The following is a 13661-nucleotide window of genomic DNA, read 5'->3' as shown; positions in this document are numbered from 1 at the left end:
GCGCTGGGGATAAAGGTGTGCACCACCATGCCCTGCTTTTTATTTCCTGTATAAGTTTTGTCCTCATCACATGAAGAGCAAGCCTGGGAAAGAAGTAGTAGTGTCGGGATATCTAGTTGATTTATGTGCAGCAGGTTTGTAACGAAGGCTTCGCAGTCCATCATCCTGTATATACACAAAATGGGAGCATATAAAGTTTGCCTGAATGCTGAATGATGTTCCAAATTCTAGTCCTGTCATCCATGGGAACAGAAAAAAGCTCTAGCCTGGTAGGGTGGCACACACCTTTAATTCCAGCACTCAGGAGGCAGAGACAGACAAGTGGATCTCTGTGAGTTCAAGGCTAGCCTGGTCTACAAAGCGAGTTCCAGGATAACCAGGGCTATACAGAGAAACCCTGTCTCAAAAAACTAAACCAAAGAGAAAAGGAAGAAAACTGAAGCCACTCAGTGGCTTCCATTTACTTTCCACGGTAAGGACACACTTTCGGAGCAAGCTCAAAGGCGGCGAGTACACAGGGCACAAATTACCTGGCTGGGAATGACTGTAAGGGAAACCACAGGGTTTTTTTCCATCACGTCCTCTGCACCTGAAGAGTAGCAGGTTTCATGCTTTGTACCTAGAGGCATACAGTATTTCACACCCATTACTTCAAAGAACTTTATCAGCACAGGCAAGGAAGAAGTACTTTTGGAGGTACAGAAAGAATACCCCAGGTAGTGTGTGTGCTGAGGTGTCTGCATGCCCATGACATTTCATGTATAGAAAAAACGGCTCTGACAGTAACACACAACTCCACTGCACTGCTAAATATGGTTGTTTTTATTTTCTTTTTCCTTGCCCAGCCCTATCTAAACATAAAATAAAACTACAGGACTGAAATTAACAACCCATTAAAATCAGCAATAAGTTATGAAAATCATAAAGCTTTTTTTTTTTTAAGTAATTAAGGGTAGTTAAATTATTTAAAGAATACAAAGTCCAAACAGCTGAGGGTAAGGTCTCCAGTAGGGCTTCCTAGGGCAAAGCATAGGCCCAGAGGGAAACCTCAAGAGTTTGAAAGACAAAGGGACACATGACATCAAAGTGCAGGCTAGAAAGTTCACTTAGAAGGTAACATTTCTGAAGATATTCATAAGAGCAACAATAGCACCTGCACAGTGGGTTGGTGAGGGAGGAAACTGCCTGTAGAAAATGCAAATCTTTACATTAAATGAGACAAGTGCTGAACTTAACTATGTTACTAGGATAGGTTGCCTACTATGGATATCAGATGGTTAAAAGCTGGTAAAAGGGAATGATCCTAAAAGAAAACAAAAACAGCATTGACCTTTGTCTACCCAGCCCAGACCTCATTCATTTTGTGCACTATAAAGAGTGAGGTGTGAGGTGTTTTATCGTTATCAAATGCTGCATCAAAATAGACAATTTTTCCCCACGTGTTTTTTTTCCACTATAAAAGACATCTATGTTTACTTATGGACAAGCTTTAAAAAGATGTCATTTTGGTTTTCAACACATAAAAACAGTTATCAAAATCTCAAATAAAAATGCTGCTGTGGCTCAGACCTTGGCCTGCTATAATGCGTGCACAACTCTTCAGATCCGCAGACAGAGGCACATGGAGCTTTTCCTCCTGTGATACAGGCTGTCATGCATGGGCTGCCCCTATTGCCGAAGGGTGGCGAGCGGGTGGCTGGGTGCCCTAGTGCTAACAATGCAGGTAAGGTTAGCTGGCTGAGCATGGAATCCAACAGAAAGCTGAGCTGCATGGTGATCTCTTTCAAAAGGCTTCATGGGAGTCCCTCCTTTTGTAGAGCACGAAATGAGCTTTTTAAAAATTCATTTTTTAAAAGAATTGATCATCCACAGGCTCCATGATAAACTGAGGCTGAGTTTTAATTGCTCTTTAGCTATTTAAGATTAATGCCTGATTATCCTGTCTTTTCCTTACTCTAAGTCTGATTTTGTTTCCAGGGCCAAGAAGCTCAGGAAGGGTTTATAACCCAATCCTTAAATGTCTGCTCAACATAGCATGAGCAGACTAGAAAAGGAGAATAGACTCTCCACTGTCTCTTTTAAGTCAATACAAGATAATCACACACACGTTTTCTGCTGCTCTTAGAAACTGTATCTTTCCAGTATATGAATATTTGTTCTACTGGGGAGGCTCCACCCCACTTTTTTTTGTTAAGTATTTGCTTAAATATAGGTCTTCTGACCCTTTTGTTCAAGTATAGTTTTAATTTTAAAGAAGAGACTGCATCATGAACCCAATTTAAGAGACAGTATTGAATTGGCCCAGTGAATATTTCGCCCTGCACTGTTATGCCATGCTGGGTTCTAGGAAGTGAAGGACAATTTGACACTGGCACTGGAGTAACCCTCGTCACTCCCAATACTCTGCAGGCTGCTGTGGTCATCAATGTCACTGATGCTGGTGGTGCTTATATTGTCCACTTCTCCATGGGAGAACTCTGTGCTTTCAACATCCACTTCAATCTCCTCTGCCAAAAGGAAGAAAGAAAAAGGACCATCAATAATCTGTATGTGCACTTTCAGAAGTTAAAAAGGGTACTCAATGAGTTTATCAGTGATCTCTGGGAAACGAATCTTCTGCAAAGGGGAATTCTGGTATACAGTGGTGGTCTTAATTTGGGCAGCAAGTTTACTAAAACCCTTTGACGCCAGTCCGTCTGGACCTCCCATTAAAAGCACTTGGCCTATTTGGGAATTAGTACTTAATATTAAAAGATCCCTACCCAAGTGGTTTAACAACATCTGTTTTATATTAAACCAAAGACTAATTCACAGTACTGTTTATTAATCAGGGTTACTTTAAAGAGGTGGGTGGAGGAGAAATAAAGATAGAAGATTTATGTTTATGCATCTAAATTTTTGGTGGCATTACTCTAAAGATGGACTTATAGATTTCTACACTTCATCACGAATTCTGATTATTTAGTAACTGAAGTCAACCATAAAGTAAGTTTGAGGGATTTGTGTTTGATTTTCTTTCATCAAATACAGCTTCAAGTCATCTCCCGTATGTCTGTGTGTGTGTATTTGTGTAGGGTAGATTTGTATGTGATGCTTGGAATTGAATCAAATGCTTAAAGACAAGCAAGTACACAGCCCTCAAATACAGCCTGAAATTAGTGGCACATAGCCCTGACCACACTCACCAATAGTATATAGCAATACACATTTTAAAATCAAAAGGCAGTCAAATAGTGTTTTTTCCCTTATAAAGTAGAATTAAAAACTCAGGGCTTTTCAATATTCTTCCTCAAAGCCCAATGTTTTACATTCAATCATTAAAAAAAAAAAAAAAAAAAAAAAAAAAAAGGTAAGGGCTGGAGAAATGGCTCAGCAGTTAAGAGCACTGGCTGCTCTTTCAGAGGTCCCACGTTCAACTCCCAGCACCGACATGGCAGCTCACAACTGTCTATAACTCCTGTTCCAGGGGATATGACCCCCTCACACTCGCAGGCAAAACACTACTGTACTTTAAATTTAAAAAATAAATTTAAAAAAATGGCAGAATGCTGACAGTAGTTATCACTGATGGCTGCACACATTCAGGAGTTTGAATATTTTCATTTCTGTACCTCTGAGTATGTGGGGAAGTTTCCATTAAGAAGAGAAAACAGAAAGTCTTTTTACAAAAAGTTACCTGTCGAATATTCAAAAATTCTCAAGATTTTATGAGCTCAAGCCAGGTGTTGTGGCACTCGCCTGTAATCCCAGCCGTCTGGAAGGCAGAGGCAGGTTGATCACTGTGAGGTCCAGGCCAGCCTGGTCTACAAATCGAGTCCAGGACAGCCAAGGCTACACAGTAAAACCCTGTCTTGGAAAAAAAAAAAAATTCATGAACTCTACTTCCCAAATGTCAGGTTAAAGCTCATCATTGCTCAATTCTGGGAGCTTGTAGTGTAGGGCTGAGGTGGCAGCAGCTAAAGATGAACAGATCAATAAAATCTAAACCTTTTAAAATTTTTTGTTAATTTTCTGAAAGGCAGATAAATGTTCTAGAACACATGGAAAAAAAAATGAGTATCACAAACAGTAAGACAGCAGTGTCTGTCCCTGACAATGAAGTGTAGGGCTCAACATCCTTTCTGGGCCATTTCTTAAGCCGAGTGTGTACCCTCAAGCTAATACACTGAAAACACTATGAATAATTTCAAACTGAGGAATGCTATACAAAGAGACGGTCTAGTATTCAAAGTACTTCAAAAGATACTAGTAGCAAAACTAAGAAGATCTGGATAAAGCCTATAGGTTGTTTTACAGCAGCATTATGTCAACGCTCACACCTTGGTTTCAGTAAGTGCAGTGTAAGGGGAAACTTGGGTGAAGGCTAATAAGAATTCTGTATTTTCTTCTTTTTTTTTTTTTGTTTTTTTTTGTTTTGGCTTTTCAAGACAGAAGGTTTCTCTGTGTATCCCTGGCTATCCTGGAACTCACTCTGTAGACCAGGCTGGCCTTGAACTCAGAGATCTGCCTGCCTCTGCCTCCCTGAGTGTGCTATCAATATCCAGCAAGAACCCTGCATTTTTTAAACAAAACTTTTCTGTAAGTCTAAAAGTATTTCTATATACGTATGAAAAAATTGTAGTTCATAAAGGTACTGCCACACAATGAATGGAAGTCAGGAGTGTTGCTTATGGTAGAGTCCACTCATGCTGACCTTGCAGATGCTACAAGCCAGCCTTGGTCTCTAGCACCAAAACAACAAAACCTAGAATCTTAGGCTGCTAGCTAACAAAAGAGAGCAAATGCAGTGTCTGCCAGCCTTCCCCTTAATTCCAGAGACTCAGTATTTCCTTAGAAAAGAGATGCTGCCTACCTCGCTCTGAATCGGAGTGATCTGAAGAGATAGTTGATCCAATGCTGTCCATTCGTATTCGCTCCATCTCCTGAGGACCCTGCAGCTGTTCTAGTCGCCGCTTTAAAAATCTCTGTTCTCGTTCCAGGTTCTCAAGCTGGTGCTGGCTCTTCCTTTCAGCTTCTTCAAGTTTCTAAAATAATGAAATTTTGCTTACATTTGTAGTCCAGTCTAAATCAATAAAACTGAATTTTGCCTAACATTTTTGTTTAGCAGAGAAAATATGGATATACATATTACATCATACACACACATACATTACATATGGATATCTACATACCTTTATATATAAGTACAAATAAGCACTTTTTTTTTTAAACACAAAAATGCTTGTCTTTTTTTGTATATGAAAGCTACATTACTTGGAAACTGTAAAAGTCTATGAGGTAATCTCCACAAAGAGAAACCTCCTGCAGTGTGGTATTTGATGGAAAAATACTGAGAGATACCGCCAAATAACGTCATCTCCACAAGAGGGCACAACTGCCTTCCTTCTGGGTATCCGAAGGTTATTGTTATTTCCCTAGCATTCTTAGGTCTAAACAGCCACACTGTCAAAAAAATAAGTCCATTTAATCATGTTATGCTCCATCGGATCAGCTGGCATGATTCACAAACGTTTCTCTGGAGGTCAGTTAGCAAAGAGGATGGTCCAGTGAGCTGTGTACAACAGGCAGGAACCATCGCTGATGGTTACCGGGCCCGAGACTGAGGCAAACCTGGTAGGGAAGAGCCTCACCTTGATGTGTGCTCTGGCTTTGTTGAGCAGACCCAGTGTTGTGTGCCTGGTGCAGTCTGGGCCCAGCGGGATCAGAACTTTCAGGCGTTCCAAACACAGGCGCAGGTGAGCTCGTCTGAGAAAGACATCATCCAATCAGCACAGCCTAGACATCCACTAGACACACAGTCTAAAGATAGCAACTTCCAACTATTAGCTAACAGCTGTGCTTCACCCCCAGTCCTCAAAGTGCTCACACGTGTAGGGGTGTCCGCACCCCACGCCCACCACCCCTGCGCTCTGCAGACAAGTCCCTTTCTATATCACCCCCATGGAAATCTGTCAGACAGTGTGTTCTCTAGCCTGCTCCATCATCTTCCTACTGTGCTGTCAAGGTAAAAAGGGATACTAACGCAACTGAACTTGATTTCTGAATGCCTAAAAACAGGCTAGAGTAGGGTTCCAGCTACAGCACAAGGAGATATAAAATGCACCAAGGTTCCTGTTTCCTTCCACCTTTTAATTACAGATACATACACCCGCACTGCTCTGTAATTGCAGCCGTCCTAGAGGGCTGAATGTTTACATAAGAGGTGGAACCACATGAATACTTCCTATCTTCAAACATTTCAGTCCTTCTAACAAACGGCAATTTCATATGATCCAGCACAATGCAAACAACAAAACTGTGTGCCTAAGTAGCATGAGGCGAGTGGGTCCGACACTCAAGCCCCCACTGTTACTGTAAGTGGACTACCGCTCATTAGCTTTCCTCCTCTTCCATTCTTGTGACTAACCCTAAACAGTGACAGAATTATTTACTCAAAAATCTCAAATTATCTGGGAAAATCAGAATTCTTCCTGGAAATGCTACCAGCGAGCCTCATGGACTTCCCTTCTCCGACTATGGCCATGTATGTAATGGAGACATTAAAACACTCCTCTCCACGGTAAAGCCTGTGCTTTACCACGCACAGCAGTTCAGTGTGTAGGGTGTGGACTACTTCAAGGCTCTAACTGAACTTTCTGTAAGAATTTCAACTGTATCAGGAGTAAAGCAAGCCCCCCATTCTCCTCTCAAAGGGGACTAAAATAGTTTCACTAGCTCACTAGGCCTTACACATGAGAAATGATGTCCAGTGAAATTTTCAAATGTAGCAATTTGAAAGAGGGGTAGCAGGTGGTAAGTGGCCAATCACATCACTGACAAGCAAGGATGATGAAGGGTAGTGAGGTCAGAGGTCTGGCTGACGTCAGGACTGTTTCAGCATCCACAGACCCAGGCACAACTATCGAACAATCTGAAGAGAATCTCAAATCTTTTTCCTGAACCATCATCTCAAGCCTAATACTTGACTCTAGGCTGAAGCTGGATATAGTTAACGTAGATAAAGGAATGTTTGCATCTCTCTGTATTTAACAAGTTTAAAGTTGCTCTGCTGTGCTAACTACCCAAACCTCTCACGTGAGGCGCGCTAAGCACAGGAGGATCAACGTTAAAACTGCACACGAGGTAAAAACACCTTTCAAATCTTCACTAGGACCACTGTGCTATCTGCCTAACTCCCTTCGTATTTCATGGCTTGAGGGCCACGGCGAGGCTGGCGGTTTTCTTAATAATCAGAGGCTTTGCTCTGAACGCAGCCTTCTACAAGAGTAAAGAAAGCAACTAGAAAAGTTAAGGAAGCGTGACAGAGGAACAGTTCTGCCAATTCTGTTCAAATCACTCAACTCCAGAAATCTGGTGCACACAGCAAATGATCTTTTAACATTTTAGGTTTTAAAACTAGTTTTATACTATATAAAGCAGGGCAAGTCACATTTGTGTTTTGTCACTCTAGCACCTCTGTCGACAAACCTGAGGATGTCCCTGCAAGGTCCTGTGTCACTCCCAGCATGTCAAAATTTCACGTGGACAAAACAGAAAGAGCTAACATGTCATCTTCCCCTCTTTTAAAATTTATCCAAATGTATATTTACCATGTTTCTTTTGTGTACTCCAACTATTTCAGCCATTTCTTTGGTTGAGGAAAGCAAATAATAAATATTAAACAACAACAACAAAACTTCTCAGGGCGTTCAGTCCCAGACTCCAGCGTGTCCCACTTACTGCAGCCTGAAGGAGTCATGCAAATACTGGGCAAACAATCTGAGGTCAGGGACATTTAGATGGAGAAAGTGGAAGAGCTTTAAAAGTAGTTGAAACTTGATTTTGGAAATTTAAGGATGTTGAATCTGTCGATGGAGAAGCAAGGTTTTTCTAGGCAATTAAAAGAGGAAAAAAAGACCTAAATATATATAGGCTGAGATTATGGAATGGAGACCAGGGTAAAATGACCACCAATCCTGCACCAGGCCCAGGTTCAATCCCTAGGGATGAAAACAGCTAAACAACAACAAAAATCCACACAAAACAAACCCTGTACGATTAAAAATACCTCTATTTTTTTCATACAAGAGAAAATAGCTGAGGTGGCATTCTATAAAGAAGTACCAACTATGTTCAGTTTCAGGGTAAAACCTAAATTTATTAATTAACCAAGAGTCAAAAGTTTAATGCCCAAAGTGGATAGGGAAGGCAAGATTCCTTCCATTCTGTAAAAGCTTTTCTCTTAGCCACTGTGGGCATTTCTTTAGTCAAGTAATTATAAACATATTCCACGATCCAGTGTGCACCAGGAGAGCACACCACAGGGCCAACAGCCAGGGTCCTCCAAAAGAAGCCTCTGGGTGAAGGGTGAGCAGTGCATCACACTCATTCCTGGGGAAGTGGCACCTCTAGTTTTTGCATTTCAAAGTGAAACAAGACATTTGCAAAGAAAGTAATGAAGGTTTATTAGGGCTGCCAGCTGACCACGCAGAGCTGCCTTTCCAGAATCCCACTTATGTTCACAGGCCACCTCCTTCTAAGGGCAGTGGGTACACCCTGCTGGAAATGGAAGCTGAATCACCTCCTCCTCTAAGTTCTCTCTGAACAGCAAATTCCTAAAGAGCCGCGTGCCCATTCTCCTCAGCACGCTGCTCCTACGTGCCCTTTACCCATGTCTCTGTTGGTAACCAGACTGCAGGCTGAACCACCGATGGCCAAGACTGGCCTATCTTTTGGTGCCATCTGCTCTTTTCTTGCCTCCATTCTCACGTGACTGGTGACTAGGAAACCTGTTAAGCACTGCCAGATCATGGGCCAAAAGAGACACAGAAGGTCTGGTTTGATCTGAAAATCCATACTCACTGAGGAAAAAAATCAAATACATAATAATGTTTTTCAAGTCTCTAAGAAGAACTGCTATCCAGAATAAGTTTTTGCAAAAGGTATGTACAGTCCTGCATATTACATTATAAAATTGATGGAATTAGACTTGATGGAAAATGGTTTTTTAAAAATGTTAATTTCCTGATTAGCATTTACTTAACTTTTATTTAACACATGGATACTCTGTAACACATGGTTAGCTCCAGACTATAATGTTAAAATCTGTTGTAAGTTACCATGAATGACAGTACATCAAGGTTAGGAACCAATACTGCAACAAGGGGCTGAGGTTTGGAGAAAATCCTTCTGCTTGCTAAAATGGAGAACTATGGGATAAAGAGATACAAATGTACTCTTATTTTCAAAGACACTTTGAAGTCTGTTTTAAAATGAGATTTTTCAAGTAGTAATTCCTAGCCAACAACTCTATGAGAAAGGTCCTATAAAGTTGTCCACATCTTCAAAATGGTCAAGACCCTTAAGGGGAGAAACAGTTGACATCTGTCTGCATTTTGGTTGGTTCGGATCATTTTTCCCTGAAGGAACCAATGCTCTTTATTTCAAGCCCTATAAACTTCACTACTAAACAGTGTATCACAAAACAGGGAAGAAAGAGACTTTCTTCAAATTAGGATACTTTGAAGGGTAGTACATCAATTAAAAGCACATACAGTTGCTGGAAGAAAGAATTCCCTTTCAGAAAAAGAGAACAAAACTAAACATCACAGCACAGTGTTTTCCAACCCTGGTGTTTTTCAAGCCCTCTCTGGAAACTCTAATCCCCCTCCCCAGCAATGAGAACTCTAACCCTGCCTGCCCCACAAACAGCACTGGCTGATGCCCTTGGAGGCCCAGCCCTTCATTCTTCCACTACGGGATACCAAGACTTTGCCAAGTAACTAAATCAAAATGAAAAACAAGTGAAGTGATAGGGACAGTGCTTGTATTTTCCTCTGTGCTGTATTACGCAATGGGCAGGGAGTTCTCCCATGAGCCGCATTCTTCCAGCTCTGCTGGCTGGCTGCCAGTTCTCACTCCCTGCACACTTCTGCACATGGCAGCAGCTAGCTGCTATGCTACACATTCTATATACCGGTTTCTCTACAATTTAATGTAGAGAATGTCTAAAGATAGACAAAAATATGTCTCTTACTTTAAAAAATCAAGCATACTGCTTTCTGCTCATGAATTTTATTTATGAAAACATATACGATCATATTCTGTTCACCTTATCCTGTTTATCAACAAAGAAGCTAGACAAGCTGCTCCTATAAACCAGTATCTGGGACTATGTTTTCGCCCACAGCTCACAGCTGTAACCGGGCAAGTGGCATTTTCCTAGAGTGAGACTTGACTATGGTAAGCATAGGGTTCAACGGCAACAGAAAAATAAAAGATCTGGGACCCTCTTCATACTTTTCAAACAAACAAACAAACAAACAAAACACAAAAAAACAACCCTGCTTTTATTTCATATTCTTCTCAGTTGGTAATTGTAAAATAACCATATTAAAAATCAAGAAGTATCATAATGAGGTTGTAAACACACACAGTCCCACACAACTTCATGATCTTTCTGTCCTCCTACCCCTAAGGGTACTACTATACCCACTGGAAAGTCTTAAAAAGCCACTTGCTTCCAATAAATCTAAGTAGTGCAGAGGGTAGGCTGTGTACACCGGAGGCATTCGTCATTGAGCCAGAGAGCATCTGAAGACCCAAGGTTAATAATGGTGTCTTCCAGAAGTCATATTTTTCTCCCCCCAAAAATCTGGAAAAACATTATTTTATATATAAATAAGCAGACATAATACTAAATAAATGAGGCTGCAGAGATGGCTCAGCGGTTAAGAAAACTGTCTGCTCTTCCAAAGGTCCTGAGTTCAATTCCCAGCAACCACATGATGGCTCACAACCATCTATGTGACATGATGCCCTTCTTCTACATTCAGAGATACAGAGATACTCATATACATAAAATTAAAAAAGAAAGCAAGAAAGAAAACCCATAAAAGAATGTCATTTCTGATTCATGGCTGTGATTATGTATCTCCAAGATTTGGAGAGGAGACAAAATAGACAGGAATCAGGGTAAGAGGCTCTGAGAAATGACAGGCAAGAAGGAAAGGTCTGTGTGTGTAGACTGGGCTATCACTCAGCCTTTATAATGCAGAGGCAGAAAGAACATCAAGTGTCAGCCAGTCAGAAACAATGAGCACCAGTGAGCAGGAAGGCCCCTCATGCTTCCAAGACTTTTGAAGTTGCCAGGAGTCATCTGTGCCCCTTTGAAGAGGTAACTCTGCTCTCTACTTCCCACCTCTCCAGCCACATTTCCCGTTAGTCACACCCTCATACATACCATCCACATCCAAACATGCTTCCACCTTTGTCCATGACTGTGCAATGTGAGCATGTAATTGTTTTTGTTTTTTAAATCCTGCTCTATAAACCAGGTTTACCTCTCTAAAGCCCAGTCTCCTGAATGTCGGGATTTTAGGTGTGTGCCACCACACCCAGTCACCTGTTATTGTCACCTCAGTCAAATTATGTTTCCTTTGTAAGACTTTCCTTTACCTATGCCTTCAGATAATTAATACTATTTATATTTACACTGGATTTCTTAAAAATATGTATTGTGTATGTACGTTGCCTGCATGTATATAAGTGCAACATGTGTGTGTGCAGTGCCCATACAGGCCAGAAGACGGCACTGGATTTCCTGGGTCTGGAGTTACAGACCATTGGGTGATCTAAAGCATGTTAATGCTGGAAACTAAACCCCAGTCCTCTGCAAGAGAGCAGCAAGTGCTCTTAGCTATGAAACCATCTTTCCAACCCAATCATATTATATTCTACTTGAGTTTAAATTTATATACTTTTTATTATTTCATTTTTTTTCAATATTAAACAGAATGAGTACATAGAAGGGAAAAGAAATATAATTTCTGGTATATGCATCTGGAACGCCTTGATTTGTCAAAGTTGATCTAATAATCAATTCTAGAGCCTCTAAACGGTATAACTAGATGCTAGGACAACATTTGTGGGGCCACAACCGTGAACACTTCGTTATTCTGACTGATGCAAATATAATTACTAATATATGTTATGGTGTGATCTACCAAAGAAATGAAAACTGACAAGCTTCAACTTAACTCCTAACTAGCCTTGAAGTCTTTTTAAATAAACAGTAAAGTGGAGCTGGGCGTGGGGGCACACTCCTGTAATCCCAGCACTTAGGAAGCAGAGGTGAGCAGATCTCTGTGAGTTTGAGGCCAGCCTGGTCTACAAAGTAAGTTCCAAGACAACCAGGGCTGTTACATTAAGAAACCCTGTCTCAAAAACAAAACAAAAGAAAGGTACTCATGACAGGCTGGTGAGATGTTCAGCAGTTAGGAGGGCTTACTGCTCTATTAGAAGACTGGTTCTGATCCCAGCACCTCCACTGGAATAGTTTCCTTAATTCCAACTCTATGGGAGTCAATGCCCTCCCTTCTGATTACCATGAGCACCCAAATTCATATTCTTTCTCTTCTCTCTCTCTCTCTCTCTCTCTCTCAAAACTGCACTAATGAACAGAATAACAGAATAACTTTATCAAAGTATTTCAGAGATAATGAGCTACCACAACATTGGCAAATGAAATTTAGAAATTAAAATTTGTTGAAGTTTACTTTTGAAACCTGGAATACAGAAAGTTTTTGTGTGACTGGACAAATATGCTGAATGATGATGAAGCTAGTTTTTGGTTTTGTTTAAAGGAAAACAACAACAACCCCAAATCCTTATAAACAGATAAGAGAGATGCATGCATAGAAATTGGGGGGGGGGGGCTGCTTAATTTCAAAGTTTCTGACTTTGTATCTTCTAGAAAGTAGAAATTACTTTTTAACTTTAAAATTTTAAGTTCAAGGGCTGGAGAGATGGCTTACATGTTAAGAGCATTTGCTCTAATGGGCACCAGGCATGCATGTGGTGCACAAACATGCAAGCAAAACACTCATACACACAGATAAAAACAAACACGTTTGAAAAAGAATTTTAAGTTCAAGTAGTAGTAACAGTTATAAATATAATGGCAGGAAGGCAACCATGAAGGAGAAAATAGAAAACAAATAGGTCAGAAACCCAGGTATAAGAGGAAAGTCTAAAAACTCTATTAAGTGATAAAAGGAGGAAAACAGTAACAATAGCTTAAATCTTGACTTTTTTTTTTTTAAATGTTTTGTTTTGTTTGAGACAGGGTCTCTCTACACAGCCCTGGATGTCTTGGAATTTACTATGCAGACCAGGCTGGCCTTGAACTCAAACATCTACCTGTTTCTGCCTTTCAAATGCAAGAAGTCAGATAAACTTCTCTTTACAGGGGGTTCACAAGGCTAGCAGGGAAAACTCAAACTGTTTTTTTTTTTTTTTAATGCTCTGTATTCATCTCTAAAAATAAATTACTTTTTTTTTTTTTCTTTTTTTTAACTGGGAATCTCATGCAGCTACAGATAGCCCTCATCTCCCATTTCTGCTACTACCTCGAAGGAGCTCCTTGTACAGACTTGAGCCACCAGGCCTGGCTCAAGGCTTCACGTTAGACAGCCTGCCTCATTCGGAAAAACAGCCATTAAGATCTTGTTCTATTTCCTAACAGACTCCAGTGAGGGTGCCCCTCCCCATTCATTCCCCCCTTTTTTCACCCTACCTTAGTTCATCTCCTCTCCAGGACTTGGCTGGCTCATTTACCAGGGGCCACCCTTTCTCCCCAAACAAGGCCATTTTTGAAAAACAAAAGACAGGGGCGCTTTCTG

At 40.7% G+C, this 13661-nt stretch overlaps 1 protein-coding gene across 3 annotated transcripts in view; it reads right to left on the bottom strand.

Annotated features, from left to right (window-relative positions):
* Positions 1-799: 799 nt before the first annotated feature.
* Mxi1 (MAX interactor 1, dimerization protein) overlaps positions 800-13661 on the bottom strand; it is a 59724-nt gene continuing 46862 nt past the window's right edge. For all 3 annotated transcript variants that reach the window (XM_060391035.1, XM_021652197.2, XM_021652198.2), the window contains 3 exons: positions 5631-5745; positions 4853-5024; positions 800-2507 (listed from right to left, as the gene is read on the bottom strand). In XM_060391035.1, the coding sequence (XP_060247018.1) occupies positions 2344-2507; positions 4853-5024; positions 5631-5745 (451 nt within the window). In that variant the 3' untranslated portion in view covers positions 800-2343. The remainder of the gene's footprint in view (positions 2508-4852; positions 5025-5630; positions 5746-13661) is intronic.

The sequence above is a fragment of the Meriones unguiculatus genome, chromosome 1 (genome assembly GCF_030254825.1).
Source record: "Meriones unguiculatus strain TT.TT164.6M chromosome 1, Bangor_MerUng_6.1, whole genome shotgun sequence".
Classification (NCBI taxonomy): domain Eukaryota; kingdom Metazoa; phylum Chordata; class Mammalia; order Rodentia; family Muridae; genus Meriones; species Meriones unguiculatus.
The sequence above is the reverse complement of the archived record's forward strand: the minus strand, read 5'-3'. Positions and strand labels throughout refer to the sequence as shown.